Source organism: Dermacentor albipictus, chromosome 2 (genome assembly GCF_038994185.2).
Source record: "Dermacentor albipictus isolate Rhodes 1998 colony chromosome 2, USDA_Dalb.pri_finalv2, whole genome shotgun sequence".
NCBI lineage: Eukaryota > Metazoa > Arthropoda > Arachnida > Ixodida > Ixodidae > Dermacentor > Dermacentor albipictus.
The window spans coordinates 25,638,514-25,663,160 of NC_091822.1; the positions used below are offsets into that span (position 1 = coordinate 25,638,514).

The window sequence follows — 24,647 nt, forward strand, 5'->3', positions numbered from 1 at the left end:
ACCCGGGACTTACCTATTCGGTGAGTTGTCCTACCTTTATGATAATGGACGCCTTCTACATGCGTGCCAACTAGTCCCTCAATGGTTGCTGCAGGGCAAAAGGCACTTTGCGAGCACGTTGTACGACTGGAGCCGCATCTGGTCCCAGGAGCATTTTGTCCTTTCTTGCACGCAGCCCGTTCCCTGAAACAGATGTCTAAATTCTATTCTTGGCCCTGCTTTTCCACTTTGCCTGACTGAGTGTATGATTGGTGAGGCAATGCTGAACTCGATGCCTGCGTTCATGCTAATTATCGCTTGGCGTCTTGACTATAAAGTAAGCATTATCTTTCGTTATATTGCTTCTCTCTAGTACTTTGGTGGCGAAACCGAGGTGCTTGATCTCAGACCCGTTGTAGGCACTCAGTGCTGCTGCGCTCTTGTGCAACACAGTCATGGAGTAATATAGTAAACGTAGAAGGTGGACACTCTCGTAGGAACCTGCAGCTGACTTCGGCTCTCAGCGCATCTAGCGGAACCGACGAAACACAACAGTCTCCAAGATGGTCACCGCACACCGCCGAATCTCGGAGGCCACGGCTTCATTTTTGTTTCTTTTTTTTTGTGAACAGTAGCGTTGCATAAATCGAGTAATTTCACGCAGGCGCTTTTGCAGCAGTTGCGAGGATGAGACCACAAAGGTGTTTTACTTTATGTTACTTTTATTTAAATCATATTCGTTCTTTTAAGCTGTAACTTAGCGCAACAATCATGCCAATTGTTAGTGAGGAAGTATCACTTCATTGTTTGTGATAGTGTACTTCTAATAACTCACAACAAAAGGGGCATCGGATATAGATGCACAATGTTATTCTCATATCAATCAGCGTGCTAGACAGCCACGAACACAAAATAGCAGACACGCTATTGCAGGAACACTGTGAAAAAAAAAATGGCAGACACATGAAAATGGGAAGATAGTGCGAAATACAAGTAATTGAGAATAGTCTGAAATGACTGCCGAGATGGCAATAACTATACACAACCATAATAACATACACAAGATGTGTTGCAACTATCCAGAGAATGAAAAAAACTACACAGACACGCTATCACTTAATTTTCTGTAAATGGGATTGTTTTACAAAGAATAAATACGACTCTTTTGTGTACTTCTACGAAGGAGGGTGAATTAGTGTAGCAAAATTATGTGAATTGTTACCATCCAAATAAAATGGCTACCAAAATGATTGGGGACGCACGAACATCCTCAACTCGAATGTGTAATGCCATGCACTCATCATTAAACAGCTACAAGATAATCAAGGGGTGTACGGTAGCACGATTAAAAACGGGACAAAAGAAGACACACAGGGGCACACATCGCTGTGTGCGTCCCTGTGTGTCTTTTTTTTGTCCCGCCTTTTAATCGCGCTACCGTACACCCCTTGAAGATGCATTACCAACAAGCCGACATCGCAATTAACCCTTGAAAAATACTGGCATCTCAGTCAATTAATCAGTTCGACAGTATTGGGGGTCTTCACCTGCTTTCCAAGCCTTGCAATCATCTTCTGATACATGGAAATTTGGCCTTGAATATGCGTTATGTCATTTGGCTGCAGAGTGTATTTTGAGGAAGTAATAGTGGAGGCTCCTGCAATACGCAGAACGAAAATTAGAGGGTAAACAATGCTGGAGGCTTCAAAGTTATTGAAGGTAGGTGCTATGTTTCTTCTTGTAATGCACATTTTTGTGATCTACGGTCAAGGAAGCACTGTTATAGATACTAAGAAACAAGAAACTCCCTACGGTAAGGAAACCATACACAATTAAAAGATGAAAACACGTACATTCAGTCCAAGCAGAAGAGAACAATGCTCGAGCGCACATAAGGTGCTATATACGTTGAGAGAGCGCGCATTATTCCCATACTGTACAGTTCGGAGAATTGATTCGCCCCGAACTGTACAGTATGGCAATAATGCGGCATGCAACAAGACAGCAGACAGGGAGCACTTTTTGTGGTCCTGCCAGGAATTCCAAGATGAAAGAGACACTCTCCTGAAGAATCTCCAAAACAAGGACCTTCCGCATGCGCACCTGCAACACCTTATATTTCCCGAGGGATCAGTTATAGCCCGCAAAGAAACTTCACGTCTCCTCATTGAATTCTAAAGAGAGACTGGTTTGATGGACATATGGTGAAACCCTTCACCGGTATTGTGCGAGACGCTCGGGTGGAGCAATTGTGCCGGCCTTGATCGCGAGCATAAACCCACCTAACGCTACAATTGACCACCATCACTACCATATTGCCATACTGCAAATATTGCACGTGTGCTGCTTTAGAAATAGCCACATTTCTGTTGCGAAACTGGCGTACCATACTTTCTTCAGAAGCCGCTGGGCGTAACATGAAGCTCTCTTCTGCGAGCAGCACGTGTTCAGTGCCACATCGTACAGAACAATGACTCCGGGAGCCCGGCGACTGGGCCTGCCAGGGCGTCGCATGTGTTGGATCATAGCGCTTTTCATGGTGGTAGCCGCGGCCGCAGCGGCAGCCACATTTTTCTTGATGTGCTCTGCCTCCTACCGGAATCAACGAAACTCCATAGCTCAGCCGCGAAAGGGCTCAAGTGCCCACTCTTGTCGCTTGCTATGTTAATATATGACACAGTTACCTTCGACAGGCGCGGAAAAATACTGGGCGGAATTAGGTCGGTTTGGACACTCTTGTCGACTTTCAGTTCTTCCCGTGACCAGAGACCATGCAACGCGCAGTGCAGTCTTTCCCTGTTTCGTGCACACGCCACAGATGCTAACGTCAAAAAGATCAAAGCTACCTTCATGGTCTTCCTGAATACCGTGGACTTCTGGGCTTTTGCAGCACGGTGAAAAGTGATTCTTATTTTTACACGCCACGCAGGTTTTGCCGTAGGCATTGCCATGGCGAGTGAACCCAACCACAGTGGTGGCGGGCCTTTTTTTCCATTGCCTCACTTAATTCGGCGAGAGAAGTCAACTTGCACGCGCGTATCGGCCCATGCCACATATTGTAGTGCCGCTACTGCAGCTGCTTTGGACACATCTTCGGCTTTCTGTGATGTCAAGTATTTGTCCCTAAGCATTTTCTCTCTTACAGGCTTTTCACTAGTCCTGAACAGGATTTGGTCACTAATTAATGACTTTTCAAGGGTCCCGCAATTGCAAAGCCTTACTTGCGTCCTTAGGCCACGTGCAAACCGCACGAAATGCTCTTCCTCATCTTTGACCCGCATACTGAACACACGACGTTCGCAAACCTCGTGCCCTTGCTCAGTGCAGTATGCGGTAAACTTCCGCGCTAGAGTCTGGTAGCCATGCTTGGGTTCACCTTTGGCGAATGTGGTGTTATAAACCTCAAGCGCTTGAATTTTTGAACCTGCCCTAATTCTTCTGTCTCGGGCAGTTTGTTGAATTAGCTGTCAGTATTAGGTCCACTCTTCGATTGAGGAGCTCCCAGTTCCTTCTGCCGTTACCGGTCAACAGCAGTGAATAGCGTAGATTTAAGGTGTGCATGTCTCCCTTCCGGGCGCGACGCAGCGCATGCTACTGACACCATGAATCGTGGGCACCTGAGCAGGACGACACATGGAGTGGTCAGGCATCAAAAAGGAGCCTTCTCTCTTTATTTAGTTCACTTGTATAGTTTCGTGCTACAGGGTGGATGATAAAGGAGGATGCTGGTCGTTGTCAGCGCGTCTGTTGCCGTGGTAGCAAAGTAGGATACAGATAATCTGCAAAGCATCGACCCGCTTTGAATCCATTAGGTAATTCCCCATAGCTTATCATTTTTCTGCATACACTTTGACAGCTCTAATTTTATGGCTCACGTAGCATAAATATATCACCGATGTTACTGTAACTTGCCTGTACGAGATCGTTTTTTATTGTTACCATCTTTGCCATGCTATATAAAGTTCATCCTGCTTTCATGCCACCCAAGCGGAATTTTCTTTGTTTTATTCACTTTTTCATTTACATTATTCACCTGTGCCTTGCTCTTCGGACCCAGCAATTTATTACCTATATTAGCGTTACAGGTACGCTGCCCCGTCTAGCGGCACAGCCGCGATTTCGATTCCTGGTGCGTGAGTGAATATGTATTCAGGCAACATTTTCGGAATGTATATGACAGGTGGGTAACTTCGCCCAGCTCAGGATGAATTTTCTAGTATTTTTTTGTTATTGCAGAGGTGACAGATCTCCAGTGACACATACACAGTGGCTCAATGTTGCATGCAGGGGATCCATTGAAGAGCAGCACATATAGAGTGGAATATACCTACGGACCCCAGTTGGTCCAATGGTTGATTTGGATCCCGGTTCTCTCAGCACAGCAAAACCGATGCTCTGATTCCCTCACCCTTCTCTCTATTGTAGCTCGCTTCTTGGAAAATCCTCTGTAGGGGGTAAGCGTCATGAAGAAAGGAGCAAGCAAGAAGAAAAAAGAAGAACCGATCCGGCAGTCATGTCTTCATCTAGCTCCAATTCCGCTTCACCTTCGGATGAGAGCCACCAGATCTCGCACTACACATCGAACACACGGGTGAGAACAACTCTTTTTTTTTTCATGGAAGTGCTGATTGAGTTGGGCGAAGGGTCTGCATGTATGGTTATCTAAGGTCATCAATACAGTAACCCTAGCGACAGAGTTTCAGCTCTAAACGACCTATGGTAGAATAATAAGTAGTGTCATTTAAACTAACGCAGCCATAGTTCAGGCTCTCATGGCTTCCGGAACTTTAGCGTTGGTAATTGTGAGAAAGACACTGACTTTAATTTCACTCAGACTATCACTACAGGGGGGCTGCGTGAGCAGGCGTTGGGCGTGTTGCGACACCGCCGACCCGAACACCCAGGGGGTAGACTCTCCGACTTGTAGCTGTGCACGGCTTAGCAGTGTACAACGAAAAGGGGATACTGGGCGTTAAGCCGATGCCGTGTTCAAACTTTTAGGGACCCTCGGCGGGGGTACCACCCCCCTATGGCCTTCTCTTCACTTAGATGGCACCTCTGGACTGACCCTCCAAAGAAAATCGGCAGTGATCGTTTGCTGCACTTCTCTCCACACTTTTCACTGTCTTCTTTACACCTGCCCTAGGGCGCTATAGCGTAAAAAATCCCTCTCCACTCGAATGTGCTCCTCGCGTCGTGTCAGCCAATTAGATAAGACAAACCGCTCACTGTAGGCAATATTATTCGTTTTTAAAGCAAATAAAAGTGACCTCCTATGAACGTGGAGAGCGTTTCATTGGTCTGTTTAGACAATCCTTGCGGTGACCCCCCGATGCTTGCGTCGGAGGGTACGTAAATTTGAGGTCAAGAGAATGGAATAAAACCAATTGGAATAGTTTTACGTTATAGGGCCCGCAGCTTCTTTTACCTTCTATTTACTTCGAATTTTCCTCCGTAGCAAGGGTTAACCCTGTGCGGCTAAATATTTCGGTTGTATCGTATTTGGGTTAAGCGACGTGGTATAGCTGACGTTGGCAGGGCGTCACTTGCATGAACACCCGTCATGCTCCGTGGTGGGTGGCTGGCATCTGTGTCAAAATTAGGGCTTTATGGCACCATGTTCGTTTCTCAAGCTACCTTATCACGTCCCCTTCCCTAAACAGGACGCAACGAAGAAACTATTAAATTCTTTTGTTCAGCGTGTACAAAAGTTCTTCCGCTATCAGGTCATACACAGTGAAAACCCCGAAAACGCTGGCACAGCCATTTCACCATTTGTTCGGATGAAGTGTCTCATCTATACGCTTGGTCCCAGGCTATAAAGTGACAAAAATTGCTAGTGGCGACTTCTTGCTTGACCTTCATGACAAGCTTCAACGGTATAATACCCAAAGCTGATAACATTGGTGATGTTGAAATTACGATGAACATTGATCAATCAGTGACATGCTGAAGAGGCACGATTTCAGGTGGTGATCTTTTGAGCTTGATGCAAGAGCAAATGCTATAAAGATGGAACGACGAAAATGTTGTCCAGGCACAGAGAATAACAGTCAATCGCGATGACAAAGATTCTCACAAGGTATCTGATTCTTACTTCTGCGGCTACTATGCTGCCTAGCCCCTGATCGCAGGATGCAGAAAGACGGGAGTACTACCATACATCCCAAATAGATATTTCAAATGCGGAAGATTCGGTCATGGCTGGTAAAACTGTCAAGACCAACTTGCTTGCGCAAGGTGCTGTGATCATGCGCTCCAGTGCCCCAACTGTTGCAGTCGCAATGCAGCATACCCGCGAAATTGGTCTACGTGGAAAAACGGAAAGGACATAATTCACGTCAACGCAAAACGCAACATTTCAGTTCGAGGAGTGCGGAAATGTGTTTCCCTACACCATAAAGCAGGGTAAGCTGATGCGGCGAGTAAGGCAGCGACGCCGCAGCAGTATCTGCCATCTGCATAGCCCGCCAAAAGTCTGGCCATGACTGTGCCATCCTTGTCGACAGCAGCCACCACAGTTTTGCCGCCCCTTGAAGCCCATCAAAGTCGAGGTAGTTGGGCTTGAAGGCTTTGAGTGCCGAGACGGCGCCCTTACTGTAACCACACCGCTCCCAAGGGCAGGCGTACAGCGCCTCGCGACAGGCTATGATCATTAACAATAGCCAGAGGGTGCAGGTAGCGCCGATGGACCGCCGCGAGTCTGAGACAGACTCACTAAGTAAACATTTTGTTGTATACCATACAAGCAATATGCTGTGTACTTTATACAAGCAATGCGGGCATTCGTGTTCTTTTTAAGCATAAATACTTTCTCGCCAACGCTTCTTTAGCTGAAAATTTCATTTAACTCCTCAGGACATTCAGGTGCATGTGGACTATATTTATGAATACAAAGAAGACACATTCAACTCGTGCACAGAACTTGTTCGATAGGTGAAAATAATTTCGAAATCGCTGTTACGACATCGGCTTACGAATATCACGCCATCAGCGTGCATTTACTGAGAAAAGAAGGCCTGGGCACCAGGAAAAAGTTTGAGTTTTTTTATGACGCTTATATTACTTTGCTTGAACATTAGAAAAACCAAGATAACGTTTAATAGAAAGGCTATCCAACTTTTTCAGAATATACAACCTTAATTATAAGAATGTTCTACGTTTTTGAGCAATACATTACGTGTTCCTTCACACCCGTTGAACCCTGGCGTCGTCATTGGACGCCATATCCGTGACTCGGGTAAAAATGATAAAGGCCTAATTTTTCTGTTTGCAGCAAGCTCCGGAAAATTTCTCTCGGTAAATATATCAAGCAACATATTTTTTTTACTCAGCGAAAATTCAGCGCGGTGGCTATGGTGTTGGGCTGCTGAGCACGGGGTCGCGGGATCGAATCCCGGCCATGGCGTCCGCATTTCGATGGGGGCGAAATGCGAAAGCACCCGTGTGCTTAGATTTAGGTGCACGTTAAAGAGCCCCAGGTAGTCGAAATTTCCAGAGTCCTCCACTACGGCGTGCCTCGTAATCAGAAAGTGGTTTTGGCACGTAAAACCCAATAATTTAAATTCAGCGCGGAAAGAATCAGCCGGGCTTATTCTAAAATAATCTAAAACCAGAATTTGGTCATACTAGCGAAAAACCCGTATGCGATCGTCTTACTTATTCTGTGCTGGTGCAGTGCTGACCGAGGTGCCATTATTATAAGCTATCAGGGTGCGCGTTTTGATAGGTCAAGCTTCTCCGTCCACTTTAAGCGTTAGCATTACGAGGTCCGCACACTCTCAATTTGGTCTGGAGATTTGCAAGAGAATTCCGCACACCACTCCATTTCCCCAAATTGTTCACATCCATACATTTCCCATTACTCGAATTATTTAAGGTATGAAATAGTTCAATTGATTGAAGTAGCACGTTAACTTAATAATAATAATAATATTTGGGGTTTTACGTGCCAAAACCACCTTCTGATTATGAGGCACGCCGTAGAGGAGGTCTCCGGAAATTTTGAGCACCTGGGGTTCTTTAACGTGCACCTAAATCTAAGGACACGGGTGTTTTCGCATTTCGCCCCCATCGAAATGCGGCCGCCGTGGCCGGGATTTGATCCCGCGACCTCGTGCTCAGCAGCCCAACACCATAGCCACTGAGCAACCACGGCGGGTTAGCATGCTAACTTAGCGTATACGGAATAAGTTCCTGAGTATATACAAGCATTGTTGTTGTTTGTATTGCATGTTTCCGTAAAGTTCTTTTCTCCGTTAGTGTCAATTTCGTTCAGTTCATTTAGTTTTGCTGCATTTCATTTGCTCTTTGCAAATGTATAATTTCCTTCTTTAGATTTACTGTAACTCACAATCTTGTTATGCATTCTCCAGCACTTTCTTCCATGTTTCTTATATATGATTTTATTTGTAGTTGTCCTCGTTGCTTTAAAAGGCACATATTTATCAATAACAGGAGATCCCGATTCAGTCTTTGACTATGGGAGCTCCTTCTGTATATTATTCTTTTTATAACCTGTTCTCTTTAATAAATAAATAAATTTCAGTTTTAATTTAATTTGTTTTGTGACCTTCCGCACCAGCACATTTTCAAATATGCATAATTATGCTATACTTTTGTCACTTAGCTGCATGCCTAGTTGTACCGACGTACTGTTTATAAAAAGGCATTCGTGGAGATTAGAAGTTCGGATCAACTAGTGTGTTATTGCGGGTTCCACAATAGACTACAAGGAACCATAAACGCTTCCCTGTTCCTTCCTCTTTCAGCAGACATCTTAGAATGTTGATACATCGTTAAATTTCTACATGTTGGTAACTTTCAAAACCTGTGGTATTCTTCCTGTTCCGAGCTTCGCACTTTCCCGTGAGCCTTCTTTGCAAGTTTTGTTCCTGTCTTCTCATAGCTTCTCTCGCCTTTCGTATGTACACATCGTCACTCCATTGTGCGTTATTAATGTATTGTTTGCTACTACCTAGCTGTTTATCTAATTCTTTTTTTGTTCTCTTCTAATTGGTTCTCTGTGGAAGAGCACTGAGTGTTGTCCCAGGGCATCATAAATGCACTATTGATTCTTTGGATAACGTAATAATTCTAATATTGTTATTTTTAACATTGCTCTTGTTAATATTGTGTTTACTGAATTAATATTTCACCTTGGCGCGAGGAGGTATACCAAAATTTGCCTTTATGTCAGGCGAAAATGATGGATATTCTTCCAGGCTAATACACTATTATGAATACATTTCATTCGCAAGGAAAATTAGGCAGGCATATATTGAGACAGGGACGTTCTCTGACATTGCACGAGAGGCATGCCTGTAACATTGTCGCACGGTCACTCGCGCTTACGCGTTGCAGTTCAGCCAGCCGCCGCGATATGGGCAGCCCGTCCACACTGCGACGCGGAGGCATTCCATGGAGCCAATGCAGTTGGCAGTATCGCAAGCAGAAGCTCATGCTGCTGACCAGGTTCTGGCCGAGGCAAAAGCGCGCTTCGCAGCTCACACCGCAGCTATGGCGTTAGCGCGCGTTGCGGCGAAGATCGTGACGCCAGCTGAAAGCACGGCTCCGCCTTCAACGCCAACAACAGAGCCAACAGCGCCAAGAGCACCGGACGAGGCTGTGGCTGAGCCGCTGCGGCCACCTGCTGGCGCGCGACCATCTTTCTCGTGGGCCGCAGCACCGCCGAACGCCGATGCGATTTCACCACCAGCCCAGTCAGTGCTACAATCTCAGCAAGAGTCTCCCAATTCAGAAGACATCGACGCCGGTAGTCAAAGTGATACAATCCTGGTGGGTATCATTCGAATTTTTTATCGGAGACAGCACGTGGAGTCGCGCCTGTACGTGTGAAGTCACGGTTCGTTACGTTACACTCGACAACAACTTTCTCTGGTAATGAATGAAGGGTAATCTCCAGTCGGCGTTTCTGTAGGACTTTATGTTCCGGTTCCCTTCATGATCTGTTCGAAATGAAGGAAGGGGGGGGGGGGGGACTACGCAGCGTAGTTTGTGCACGTGTATCAACTCGAGAAGTACACTGCAAGCATTTGGCAATGCTTTTGGTTCCTTGAAGGATATAGAGATGGGCTTCCACATGGGATGGTTTCACATTTGCTAAAGCGCAGTAGAAAAAGGCAATAAAAACAAACGAAATTGATCATTCAGTGGGCATTTCGTCCTATTTTGCGGTTGTAAAATAGATGTATATGTTTTCTTTTTCGGAGCTAGGACAACGTTAATGAGAATCACATACTATTTAGAAAGCGCAATTGTGCGCGCTTTGCATCTGTAGCTTTCCCTTCATTGCCGCAGAAAGATCTCTGCCAATTTAGTGTGCGTCCGCCTTGCAACAGAGGATATTATGAACGATATGGTGCAATGTGCGCCATATTATGGTTTTGGGGAAGGTTCCACCGCTACCATACTTCAAGCTTTTTTTCAAGAAATTGACGCGTTCCATTAGCTAATTGAGGAGTCAAAAGTGCCACTTTGCCCTCCACTGCACAGAATAAATCGTCATGAGGCGAGCCAATGTTACCAGACCCAGTGAATAGGCTCTTCGTGTCAAACCGATTGTGCACTATCTATTGAAAAGAGCAACACAGCCGATAGGGAAATATCCAGCAAGATCAAAAGATAATTTCGGTTTCGGGATCGGAGCCCATATGTTCTAATGAGTTAGGTGGAGTTTTTTATTATCGGTATTATTCCACTTGCCATTATCTTGGGATTGTGCTGTCTACTCCGCAATTTTATTCGTACAGCTTTTTTATATTTGGTTGGATAAAACTTGTCTTGCTAATAAGATGATCAATGTAATTATAAAAGTCTGTTAGCAAAGCACTGTTTCTATTGTACATTTCTTTGGCGAAAGATTTGGCTAGGAAAAGAAAAGCAGAAGTGTGGTAGCGATGCGCGTATGCGTTAGAGTTTCTAGTTTGGAGTCGCAATAAATAAATACTAAAAGAATGAGTATGGTCACATGACATCATAGCTTACCAGATGGTTAGCATTTTCGAAGTACGCCATGGCGGCAAATGCGCATTCAAAGGCCTCTTTTCTTGGAATGTGCTGACTTAAAGTTTAGGCTTCTTGAATAATGTATGCAATCGAAAGAGACATATATTTGGTTTATTTTTCTAAGCAGTGCCAACTATAAACTATGTTCAAATCCTTCTGCTGCTGCGCCTGAGCTTAGTTTTTATTGTCAGTTTTCCCATAAAAACAGCAATAAGCAGTGTTGTGTGCAATACTATATACAAAATGTGTAACTCAAGTACTGTGTGGTATATTTCGTGCCTATTTCTTCTCGTAATTTTCTTCATGGTGCCCGGTATACTATCGTTTAGTAATCAAAAATTTTATCTTAGTCTAAGCATGGTCACTCACGCATGTGACGATGTTGCATGTGATTTCAGGCATCAATGTTTTTCGTTTGTAGAATGTAGCAGAAAGTTTAATAGTTACAGAGCTCCCTGCAATGAGTTTCCCTCAGGCGAAAAAGAAAGAAGACACAAAACTCATTTGCGCATGCTTCATAATGTTAGAACCACGTATCAATCGGATTCACGTGCCGGTCTACGTGAAAGATAAGTGTTAAGGCATTTTATCTCTTCCTTATGTAAGGTAATCGAAGGCTGACTCCCGCCCGCACTTTCACCGTCTACTCTCACGTGGAGCGGCACGTGTACCCGTCTGAAACGCGTTGCTACCATTCTAGAGCATGCGCAGATGAGTTTTGTGTCTTGTTTCTTTTTTGCCTCAGTGCTTTCTTCAGCTGATAGTCGGCGTTACTGAGTTTCAGTTTATTGAGCAATACATACCATAACATTGACTGGTGGCTTCCTGCCAGTGTTCATATGGGGTCGTAGCGACGGATAGACACTACATTTGCAAAACGACCTATCTCCACTATCATCTTGAGAGCGAAAAATTGTTATCTATCGTGTGTTAGGCCTCTTTGACATGGTGCGATTTTAACGCATTGCAAGTTTTACTTCGGTAGTATGCGAATGAAATCGCAGTAGGAGGTTTCAACCCCCGCCCCCCTCCTCTGCGGCTGCGACCGGCCGGTGGGTCGCACGGCGCACCAATCCCCATGATTTTTCGTCAAACGTTTGCCGAAATGAACGAGAGCTATTTCGCGGTTTCTTTTGGGAGATGGTGTTGGTCACGGAACACAATATTTATAGGTATTTTTTCTACCTATAAACGTTGGCTCGATAAGCCTTGAACAGTACAAGCAATTGAGAGCAGCCGTGGATTGAGCAAGCGGTACGTCCCGTCAACCCCGACACGCGAACAAGACAGATAAAATACCGTACGTCAGATTCGGCTCTGTATTTTGTGCGTTGGTCCACATACTACGTTGCTAGTCAAGCATTGCTTTTTTTCAATGTTTGCTTTGGGGCTAAGAGTACTTATCTATGCGTGCGTTTAAGTTATTCACATACGCTTAGAGTTGTAAATACTATGAGGTGTCTCTTACGAAAAGACATGACCTTCGGATATCGTCGCAATTTTCTAGTTTCTTGTGTACGAGTAAGATGCCATAGTTGTAGCGCGTTATGCCTTTACGCACGTAGTAACTTAAAGCATATGCAACCACCGTCAAATCGTGTGTAGAGGGCATATGAAATTACACCAAGGTATCCAACATTCCGCGACCATTTAGTTGCAGTTTCTTGGTACTGGAATGACCTCATTTCGAGGCTCCACTACTTCCGCTGCGAAGTGTGACTGCTCGTGAAGCAAGCAAAGTGAACGTGACAATTAAATACCAGAATGAATTTTCTACAATAGCGTATTGAACGATTTCACTTTGAATAACCAGAATCGTCCATTCACATTCAAACCGCTTGTATGCAATAACCATGACAAGCATGATAAGCATGGAGGTGGTGGCGTGGAGCTGAGGTAGAACACAGAGCCTCGGGTCGTAACCTCGTATCATCTGCCAGTACACCACGCTTTCCGGAGCCAGTGGAACAATACTAGTACAGGTGCGATCAAATTAAGAAGGCCCACTAAACTTTAACAAATACACACCCTCACCAGAACAGAAATTGGCCTCGCTCGTGCAACATTCGGCCACTACCCCCTCATTTCCTGTAAAATTAAGTCATCGCCCTCTTGTCCCCACTGGCTACGGATCCCCTGACCAAGGCGGCAGTCAGGCCTACGATGCGGCAGAGAGTGCTGAGAATCTCTGGAGCTTGACAGGCCGCCACTGCAAGCTGAACCTGGCAACGTACAACAAGCGCACCTTCTCGAGTGAAGCTAGCTTAGCAGGACTGCTTGAGGAACTATCAGGCATGATGTGGAACATTATGGGCCTTAGTGAGGTTAGAACTGGTGAGGCTTATACAGTGCTGACTAACGGCCACGTCTGTGCTACAGAGGACTCCCATATAAGAAGCAATACGGGGTAAGATTCCTGGACTATAAGGACGTAATGGGCAACATTCAGAAACTCCACCGGATTGAGATGGTAGCAGAAGTCGCAATAAAGCTGGAAAGGAGGTATAAAATACAGGTAGTACAAGCCTATGCTCCAACCTCAAGTCACAAATATGAACAAATAGGACAGTTTGGTAAAGATGCTGAATTATCAATGAGAAAAGTGCGAACTCAGAATGCTGTAGTCGTGGGTGAGTTCCATGCAAAAGTGTGGAAAAAGCAGGCTGGTGGACAGGCAATAGCCAACTACGGCATCCATTCTGGAAACACTGAAGGAAATGTGTTGCTAGAATTCGGGGAAACGAGTAAGATCCGAATAAGGAAAACTTTCTTGAGGAATCGTAGGAGGTGGAAGGGAAGTTGGAAAAGCCTTAATGGAGAAACAATAAATCAAACTGGATTTCATCCTCTTTGTCGATCCCAACATAGTGCATGATGCATAAGTGTTAGGTTGGATAAAGTGCAGCGATCATAGGCCAGTGTGGTCTAGGGTCTCACTCAACAGGACTAGAGGAACAGTACAATTAGCCTAGAAGAAACCGGGTGACTTAGACGCTGTAAGGGGAAAGCAGATCAGTGCAGACTGGTTCTTCCAAAGAAATATGCAGCTTTATAACAAAGAGATAAAGATTGCACAAAGTTATTGAATAATACATCTTAGACTGATTTCATAAACAGAAATTGAAGTAAGAGGTAAAGCACCAAGGCAGCCGGTAGGTAAGCTCTCCCAAGTAACAAATGACCTAATAAAGAAAAGGCAAAGCTTGAGTGTCCAACTCAAGATAAAAATACAATTCGCGGAACTGTGAAAACGGATAAACAGGGAGCTAGTAAGGAATATTACAAATTATAACATGAGAAAGACTAATGAAGAGGCACAAATGGTTGCTGCATCAAATCAGTGAGAAAAAAAAAAAACTTCCCATAGGACAATTCATGATTCATGCACTGAAAAATAAGCTGGGTAATATCATCACCATTATTGAAGTTGCAGTAAAAGCAGCGGAAGAATTCCAGACGGCCCTGTGCATTACCCAGTAAAGCCACACTATTTCCATTCGAAGTACTAATGAACAGGATACAGAGGCTTCCTCTATAACTAGCCACGAAGATAGGAGGGCCTTGCAAGACATGACCCGGAGAAAAGCGGCAGGAGGTGATGGAAGAAAACTAGATGCAATAAAAGACAGAGGAGGTTGTAGTAGCGTGCGGCAACCTTGAAGCCGTACTCCAGAAAACGACAGTGGCCGGTGCAGAACAAGGAATCAGCGTTTATTCTTTAGCACACGCTTTTTATAGGCAGCGGTTACTTATCCGCTGCTGATATCAGTGCTCGTGATGACGAAGTGGCACGGCATGCGCTTTGCGTTACGTCATCACAGAGGTAGGCTTGACGAGCTTGCTGGCCTTCATACACAATGCCTCACGAATTGAAGTATACCAGAGAACTGGAAGAATGCCAACATTCTACTAATCCATAAGAATGGAGACGTAAAAGAATTGAAAAATTATAGGCCCCTTAGCTTGCCTCAAGTATTTTATAAAATATTCACCAAGATAATTTCGGGTACAATAAGGTCAAGAAGGACTAAGGGAACTGGCTGGATTCTGGAAGGCATATTCTATAATGAATCACATCCATATCATCAACCAGGTAATTGCGAAACATGCAGAGCACAAACAACCTCTCTATATAATTTTTATAGGCTATGAAACGGAATTTCATTCACTCGAGATACCAGCAATCATAGGTAAATTACGTAATCAAAGACTATAGGAGGCATACGTGAATATCTTGGGAAATATCTACAAAGATTCCGCAGCCAGCTTGATTCTCCAGAAGAAACGTAAAATGCTACCTATCAAGACAGGGATCACGCAAGGAGACACAGTCTCTCCAATCCTACTGCCTACATGCTTGGAAGAAGGATTCAAGCGTATAAATTAAGTGGGGTTAAGTGATGATCAATGGCGAATATTTCAGCAAGCTTCGGTTTGAAGATGATATTGTCCTGATCAGCAACCCGGGAGACGATTTACAGCAAATGACTGAGGACATTAACAGAGGAATTGTAAGAGTGGAATTGAAGAATAATATCCACAGGCAAAGATAAAGTTCAATAGCCTGACAAGGTAACAAGATTTCAAGATCACCAGTCAGCCTCTAGAGTGTAAAGGAGTACGTTTAGCTAGGTCAATTACTCACAGCAGACCCTGGTTAGGAGTAGGAAGTTTACAGAAGAACAAAAGTGGGCTGGAGAGCATATTCCAGGCAATTACGGATCTTGACTCAAAGCTTCTCATTAGGGTTGATAAGCAAGGCGTACGATCACGGCATTCTACCGGTGCTAACATATGGGGCAGAAACTTGGAGGTTGACAAGGAAGCTCGAAAACAAATTCTAGATTCACGCAAAAAATGGTGGAGCGAAAATGTTAGGTGTAACGTTAGCTGAAAGGAAGAGAGTGGAGTGGATCAGGGAGCAACCGGAGATAGCCGATATTCTAATTGGCATTAAGAGAAAACATGGAGCTAGGCAGGCCCTGTAGTGCCTAGGATGACTAAATGGTGGGCCATTAGAATTACAACATGGACGCCAAGAGAAGGAAACCGCAGTCTAGGAGAGCAGAAAACTAGATGGGGTTATGAACTTAGGAAATTTGTAGACGGAAGTTTGAATCGGTTGGCGCATGGCAGCGGCAATTTGAGATCGCAGGGGAGGCCTTCCTCTTGTAAAGGACATGACATGATTTAAACGGCTTTATCCCATTTTTCTGACGTATCAATTTTTTCCTCTAAAGAAACCAAATAAACTTCAGTGTGTTGTAGAGTTTCTATTCTTACTGCAGCTCTATTAACTCTCACTTTATATGGTAGTTAAATATTACACTTGTTATAACTTATTGAATTTTTTTAGTTGATGCTGGTCCTAGCGCATTTCAGTATTTTAAGACACAACTTCGCTGTAAGGATTACTGCCGTTCCTTTCTTATGTCTCTTTAGCTCCTGTATAACCCATGCAACAATGCGGAAAACAGACAGCTTGTTTTTATAAAGGGTAGAGAAAACAATGAACAAAGACCAATCAAAATTCTAGAGCGAAGTAAGACGGTTCGATTGCTTCTGTGAATGATGGCATCTTTCCAAGTGCGGGCAGTTATTACACTTCCATAGCCAATAAAGCGGCGGATGTGCCACGATGCATAGACCGTAACCAATCAGATAGAGACAACGTTGGTAATGAGCTCCTAATTACATGTGTAACTGCATATGCTCTTAACGAGGATCCGTCATTACTACCTCTATAAATTAAGTGTCGTGCAACTCGCAAAACATGCGAAAGACAACACAATATTTCTGCATCTGCAGCTTGTTTTTGTTAGGTGGCGAGATTTAGCTACTTACTGCTTCATTCAATGGTACGATTTAATCTCCCCAAAATTCTATTCAGCTTAGCTGACATGGAATCAGACTTAGCCAAAATTCTACTCAGGCGACCCTGCTCTAACTCATATTGATCAAAATTCTACTCCGCTGAGCTTACTCTCACTATTATACACCAAATTTCTGGTCAGCCTAGCTAGCACAGAAACAGACTCAGCCAAAAGTAAACTCAGCTGGGCTTGTTCTCACTCACATTCAGGTGAATTTTACTCAGTAGAACATGGTCTGACGCATACTCATCAAAATCCTACTCAGGCGAGCTTGCTCTCACTCATATGCATTAAAATTCTACTCCGTTGACCTTGCTCTTTCTCATATTAATGAAAATTCTACTCCGTTGAGCTTGCTCTCACTCTTATACACAAAACTTCTGGTCAGTCTGGCTCACGCAGACACAGACTCAGCCAAAAGTAAACTCAGCTGTGCTTGTTCTCACTGACATTCACCAAAACTCTAGTCATGCGAGCTGGCTCTGACTGATTCCCATCGAAATTGTAGTCAGCCAGGCTGACATTTACTTATCCTCACAGGTCGGTCCAAGTATTATTTAGCTGACGTATGAGTGAGCTCACCGAGCTATGTATGCATTGCATTATATTAATGTTGTCTACTCTGCAGTGCACAAGCAAACACTGCATAGGTGTCCGTGTTGCATCGTATGACACTACACTTTTCTAGACATTGCAGTTAACTAATCGACTCAAACTGTGGCAGTGAGCACGTAATCATTGATGGTTAAATAGGCCTAATAAGAATAAATAATGCCGTTGTATATACAGCGCCATGGTCACGTCGGGCACAAAGTTTTGTCTACCATACCCACAAAGGAAACGCTGAATTTGCCAAGCACACTACACATTTACGCAAACGTTTGCCAAGGTACCCGCTTAATGAGCGCTAAAGAAATATCCTGCTGCTCTCATGGCTTGGCCCTGGATCTCTAGTTTTCATTTTTAATTTTTATCAAACATTTCTCAAAAGCGTGCGATTTTTTTTGCTTCACCGTTGACAGGCATTTGCGCCTGTTCCCCTGACCTCGAAAAAGCATGAATGAATTTCTGTGCGGGCACATGAAACGGCTTATAACGTAATCACTTTGCTGTGTATTAATACCCGCTCTATGACTATTGTAACATGGTTTGCCAAAGTTTAGCAGATCACATGGCGGAAGCTTCGCTTCACATAGAGCTTTTATAACGGTTAGGACAGCTGAATGCGGCTTTGTGCATACCATCGGCACATCTACTTAACTCTCATGGGGCTTATATGCCCCCTGAGGCGTACTTGTTCACGCCACTTCCTGTGTCTAGCACGATGTAAGAGGGTTGATTTCTGCATTATTCCCTATTTGGCAGTGCATGGTTTGTCCCAAGCTGCCAAAATATATTGGTGCATATATTTTTCGTCCTTGTCGCTACTTGACCTATATTATAATATGAATACCGAGAACAAATATAACGCCACTCATATAAGCAAGGAAACAATTACATGGCAGCATTCATTCCACAAATTGATTTATAATGTCTCTTTCTGATTCTTTGAGACTGAGAGTCCTAATTATGAAACCGGTTTGTAATTTCGTATTATCATATGTATTGCACATATTTCTTGTTAAAAACAAAACTGTGGGTAGACTGCTTGGTAACCGGCAACGCTTACTGTACTTTCCCTAAACCATTCATGCCTTAGTGGAAAAAAAAAACTTTCAGCTTATGCGCAAGCAATATTTTTTTCTCTAGTCCTTATTAAGATCGGTAAGGCACTTTATGAAGAAAAACTTAAGCAATGGAGGTGCCTTTCAGAAGAACCGACACTTGCTGATTGCACACGTTTACGGAAAAGTGCATAGCAGCGAAATATAGGAAGCTTGATTGAGTTCTCTTTGCTAACGCGTGCATCGGCATTGCTGACATGGCTACGCAGACTTCGAGCGCTGAAGACCAGCACTGCAACAGCTGCAGGTGCGTGCGCATGACTCTACTTTCCTTGGGATTCATCTTTCTTGTCTTTCCACTGGCCATGTTCTTGGCGCCTTACTGGACCAACAGGAATGCAAGAACCACCAAGAAAGTGGAGGAAGTCACGAAAATAATGATACCATCTACGACGAGGTCGGTAAGTGATGGAAAAGTTTATGCAATTCCTCAGTATTAAAAAATCCCAGGCAGTTTTCAGAATGCATGCAGCTTCAACCTAATGCAGTTAGACAAGCGAATATTATACTACACAGTTAATTTTACGAACGGTAACTGATAATCTTCTGTCTAATAAATCCAAATACATAAAAGATGTTGTGATAAACAATCAGCTTTTGGAAAAGTGCACAAAACGGCCACTCGACATCGCCCTCGCAGCCGCGAAATTCTCCGGTCTTCCAACTGTTCGAAGCTAAACCGATCATGTTCGGGCCATTCTCAGGCATCCTCCGCTCCTTCCACATGGGCTCAACGTAAGCGCCCACCGACTCCAGGGGCGTAGTTCGCTAAGCTACGTCGCCGGTGCTCTATTTCTTGGCTAAAAAGTTCTTACGCATTGATACGGTTGCAACCGAAGTGGCAGCACACTTACAGCATCTTATGAGGGAGAGGAGGACGCAAACCTCGGATCAAATGAAAAAAGAAATGCAAGGAGCGCGGTCAGCTGATAGTATAATCGCACGTCTGCTGTTGATGCAACATCCTCACAGTAAATTAGTTCACATTGCATTTCAGCAGCTACTTTTTCCGAGTTTCTGCTACCGCGGCAATAGGCCCAACGGCGCTCGCCTATTCGCCACACCCCTATCGAAAGAATGGTGGTGCAAATGTCGCACATTTTTCTCCCATTTATGCGAGAGACAGGACTGATGGGAACATGATGACTTATGTGGCGCAGAAAGAGACGTTCAGGTGTAGAGATTGCCGACCAGGTCTGCCAGGCTAACGCAGCCTGTATACATCACCACCACTACCACCACCATAATGTGAAGCGACTGAATGTCTTTATTCTGAGACCAATAGAAGAAAAGAAAACAATGGCTGAATTATAGATGGTTCATATGGTCTCAAGGCAACGCCAGCAGTACCCGCACGTCCATCGTGGTGCGATGGAACTGCACTACACATGGTTGTCAGATGCGGTGCGAATGCTACCCGTAGGCTCATTTTGGCTCCGTGATCAGACGGTACCGTGTGTGGTGCTGGTCAGCGATGTTTCATGTCGATGAAACGGGCGCTTCCTTCGTGGAGGACCACTGTCCTGGGCACGGAGAGCTGTGAAAGCCGCCATGAAAGACAATTACTGAAAGGAACAGTGGCTACCGACACTGCCAAATTTGTAGTAGGAAAATTCCCTACGCAACATTCCTACGTGCACATTTCGCTGCCTGTCAGACTTCTCCATCACACCAACGTTTAGCGCTTGTTGTTGGCTTCCCCCAGCTTATAACACGATGATACCTCGCACCAAGTTAAAACTTGATTTTGAAGGTTCAGTCGGCAGGATTTTGAGAGAAGTGAAATGCACACAGGAGCGAATACTGGAATTTTGGCGCAGGATAATAATTCGCAGCTTGGTCATGTCAAGGCGTGGAGCCCCCAAATACAGTTTTTGTCCTAGTCCTAGTGCCCTATAAGAGAAGTAAAGGCTAGCTAATCAGTGAGCATCACCACCATAATCAGTGCCAACATTTGCACAAGTTTGCTAGCTTGATAAGAATACACGTTCAACTGCACGTCGGAATACTGCGCAGAACCAAACGGAAATCGCATAATGGCTCAAGTCGGTAATATTTCTACGCTAATGCAATTTGTTCGGACCCGTCGCTGCACATAAGGTACGAGGCCAAGGTGGGAGTGGTGGTATCGAAGAAGTGGTAGATGCCATTCGGTGAACGTGCGTGTGCCGCCTCGAAGTACCAAGGAAAATGGTGGACAAGAGCAACAATGCCCTAATATTTCGGCGAAATTTCGCACGTTTCAAAAATATTCAGCTTATTTTTATGCCCCCTGTAACATGAAGGCCCCTCCCAGCGATATTCAGTTGCACCGGTCCTACGCTGACCATTCCAAGTTTTGCGTGCAAATTCCTTAATTTCCGCAGCCCACATAATTGTTTTCCGTCCTCGACAGCGCTTTCTTTCCCTTAGCAGCCACTCTGTGGCTCTTATTGAGCGCCAATAATCTGCCCTAACAATTACGCGGCCTGCCTAGCTCCACTTCTTCCTCGTATTGTCAATTAGCTTATCGGGTACCCTGTTTGCTCTCATGTCCACGCCGCTGTCTTCATGTCTTTAGGTTACGCCTTTTTTCAGTCCATCGCTCGCTGCGCGCTCCTTACACTGTTCTCAAGCTCCTTTGTTAGCCTCCGAGTTTCCGCCCCATATAGTAACACTGGCAAAATGCAATGTTTGTACATTTCACTTTTCAACGACAGCGGTAAGCTCCCGGAGATGATTTGGTAAAGAAACTTTTTGCCCTTTGCGCTCCAGCCATTTTCCTTCTTCGTAATTTTCTCCTTCTGATCAGGGTCTATTGTAATTCCCGTAGATAAATGTGCTCCTGCGCATGTTCTAGAAGCGGACTGCCGATCGTGAATTTAGCTTCGCTTGACGGGCTGTTGAACATCACTTTTGCCGTCTGCTTAAGAACATTTAGCCCTTCTCATACACTTCTCCTTTAAGGGCTTCAATCAGCTCTCGCAGCGTGTCTCCAACGTTGTAATAGGACAATATCATCTGAAAGTTGAAGGTTAAAGAGATAATCTTGATCCTCACTCCTAATCCTTCCCAGTATGATAGCTTGAATGCTCCTAAGCAGGGATAATAATTGGAAAAGATCGTGTCTGTTTGCCTGAATACGATACTTCTACATAAAAAAGAAAAATGTTTGACTTATGAGCCATATGGCTACATCTACCCTGGATTCTATGTGAAATTCATTCGGTCCTTCAATGCGATTCATGCATACACCGTTATAAACGCATAAATGTCGTAGCTTAGTGCAATCACACTCTATTATGTTACTCAACCATGCGCCACAGAGCGAGCACACAATATAGCGTAATTGGAGTCACGTCAAGGCTCATCTTGCGCATACGACGCGTTTTATCGACCTCACCGAGCATTGTGGATGTTTCACAGTGTTCACTTTGCCGCACCAGGCCAATATGGCGGGACTTTTCCACGCGAATACGGCTGGATTTTTTATGTCTTTATGTTGACTTTACCATGGGGTAGCCACCGTGTTGCACCGTAATACGGGTGCTGGCTGAAAGAAATCTGATGCGCCGAATTCACAAATGCTCTAAAGGCTTTCTTAAGGGAGAGTAGGAAAAAAAGTTTAAAGAATATTTCATGATGCGTCTTTAAGACGCGAGTGGCGTCATTTGGCATAGGAGGAATATTAGTCTGGGGTTTGGAACAAGCATGTTCAGCCAATCATAGGGCAACGATATATTCGAGGAAAGCAGTCTTGCGTGTAGTCTTTTCGGCAATGTTGAATGGATTCATCTTCACTGTTCCTCGCGGGATGCGGCAGCGCCGCGTCGGAGCGAACCGACTCGAACGTTCTATAATTTGTTTACGCGCCTGACCAATAGCGATGCGCACCCTGGCGGGAGAGTGGTAATGGTGTTGTACAGTAGATGCCATGTGTATGTGCGCAACTGCTTTCGCGTGAAGTTATGAACATTTGTGGCCCGCGGTATAGAATAAGGACAATTAGCGCTGTCGACCAACCTGTGCCGAAGTCGTAACCTTTCACACTTTGGGGAAATGCTTCCGCTCGACGCCTTGGTCAACGTGGCAGTCGGTAGCCACGGACCTGCAAGGAGCGCGCGCCTCTTCTAAGCCCGGTCACATAGTGACCCTCCGCGCATCGGACTGCCACAGCGCGCGGTGAGCAAATCGTATTGTTCATGTTTGTCTATCTCGTGTAGCAGTGCACTATTGTTGCAATATTTCCCTGTGTATTGTAGCCTCTGCGAAGTGTTGAACTGCATGTATTGCATTATTTTGGAGAACACTGTGTGTATGTCGTTATGAATCAGGTGAAATTCTTCTGCACCGTCTCTTTGCTGTAAGTATCTTGTTTTTGTTTGTGAACCTTTGACTCTGATACATTCTCTGGCTTGCGGCCAGCGAATGCTTGGAATGAAACCAGCAACCCTCTTTGTCTCATGGTATCTGTATTTCGGCTGAGCTTGTCTAGGGCATCACCTGAGAGACCGCAGGGGCTATCCCCAGACGCACTAAGGGTGTCTGATGGTGCACCACTAGTGTACGAACGGCGACAACGTTGGAAACGCTACCCTTCGCCATTTACAAGCGAAGGTGTATTCGTCGTGTTTTCAGTTTTAGTTAAGGTCGCCGCCATCTAAGGCTGAAGTCTCGGGATTGGTTTATGTATTCGTAAACTTTTCTCGCTCCCAATATTACCCCTTAAAGTATGGAAGTGTGTGTATACGTGCCACTTTTTTGGCTGTGTTTCACTTCTCTACTGCGAAGTTACCCTAACAACGGCAGGAGCTCAATAGTAGTAGTCTTATTTTTCTAAGCTGCAACATGGCGGTCATGCAGCACAGAAGTTTAAAGTGCACGTGACCCGTGTTTTGTATGTGAATTGAACCGTTCCTTTTTCCAATGTGCACGAGTGCACTAGCCATCGGCACTTCATAGCATTAAACGAAGGTCGAATCGCCACCTCAGACAGTTCGCTCCCCAAGGCTGCTCTCGAACGCTCCGTTAAACCCGAACCGTCACCGACGCCGCATCTTCCCTTCGCACCCCGTCCGAGTGAGAGAACAAGCGATACGCTCGTATCATTGCATGTTACATTTTCACATTTCGTATTCCTTTGGACTTTTATTGGGTTGTGTTTGGACGAGTGAACCGATTTCAGTAATTGTAATCGCTTGTTTCACGATTTTTATGCGCGCCTCGCAAAGCTTTTAATGAATAAATATTTCTGTCAATGGAACGGTTTTCTTTGTAAATATTTCCCTTCTACATTTTAATTTTTTGATGGGCGTTGTTGTTAATCTAACATCACCGTTGTCCTGTTACTGTTGCTGAAAATGAACCTCGTAATACTTGTGGACCCCGCCTCCCCTTCATGCACCCTCCATCTAGATATTTTCTGAGGGAAGCTGCATTTGCCTCCATGTTTAAAGCAAGAAGTTTGAAGTGCATTCTTTAAAGAGGCTTTCTTGTGTAATAGACTGAACCGGTTTCTTAAGACCTCAATGGAAGCAGCGATAACTCTTCGTCAAAGCATGTTTTTGAGTGAAGAGCGACGGTAGCGTGTTGGGAGAGAAAGCTAGTTGTGCGTTTTCGTCGTCAATTTTCGTCGTCGCTTCAAGTAGTGGTTTCTTCAAATGTCCATTCCCACTAACTTTCACTTGGGTCCTAAGACCCGAATGGGCCCTAGGACTCTGGGACCTTGAAATCTTAGCATTCCTTTTCGTAGTGCATATTGCGCTATGTCACACTTTTTAGGTGAGCTAGTAGACTTCTCGCAGCCCAGAATATAACTATAACGACAAGAAAAGAAATGAAACTACATACGCTACGTACGCACCTGCTCGAATATCTTTGTTTTCGTGAGTTAAAGAAAGAACAGCCAGAACACATTGTTTTAACACTGCCTGTGGGACCCCATAATTGGAACCCATTGCTCATGCCTCGGACGTATTTTTGACTGCGCAAAACCTTTTTTTTTTTGCTCGTGCCCATACTATTTGGAGTCTTAGGTACATGCGTTTTTACAAAGGTAGTCGTT

At 44.6% G+C, this 24,647-nt stretch overlaps 1 protein-coding gene and 1 long non-coding RNA gene across 5 annotated transcripts in view; one reads left to right on the plus strand and one right to left on the minus strand.

Moving 5' to 3' along the window:
• Window positions 1-52: 52 nt before the first annotated feature.
• The window catches only part of LOC135897913 (uncharacterized), a 103,041-nt gene continuing 78,446 nt past the window's right edge, over window positions 53-24,647 (minus strand). Inside the window, exon 3 of one of the 2 annotated variants that reach the window (XR_010563191.2) lies at window positions 53-183. This is a non-coding gene — a long non-coding RNA (uncharacterized lncRNA). Of the gene's footprint in view, window positions 184-19,859; window positions 20,142-24,647 lie in introns of those variants that run through there. The other variant, XR_010563190.2, reaches the window with a different exon arrangement.
• The window catches only part of LOC135897911 (uncharacterized), a 145,078-nt gene continuing 124,872 nt past the window's right edge, over window positions 4,442-24,647 (plus strand). For 2 of the 3 annotated variants that reach the window (XM_065426603.2, XM_065426604.1), the window contains exons 1-3: window positions 4,442-4,570; window positions 9,343-9,777; window positions 18,814-19,005. In XM_065426603.2, coding sequence (XP_065282675.2) covers window positions 4,493-4,570; window positions 9,343-9,777; window positions 18,814-19,005 — 705 coding nt within the window. In that variant the 5' untranslated portion in view covers window positions 4,442-4,492. The remainder of the gene's footprint in view (window positions 4,571-9,342; window positions 9,778-18,813; window positions 19,006-24,647) is intronic. The other variant, XM_070533530.1, reaches the window with a different exon arrangement.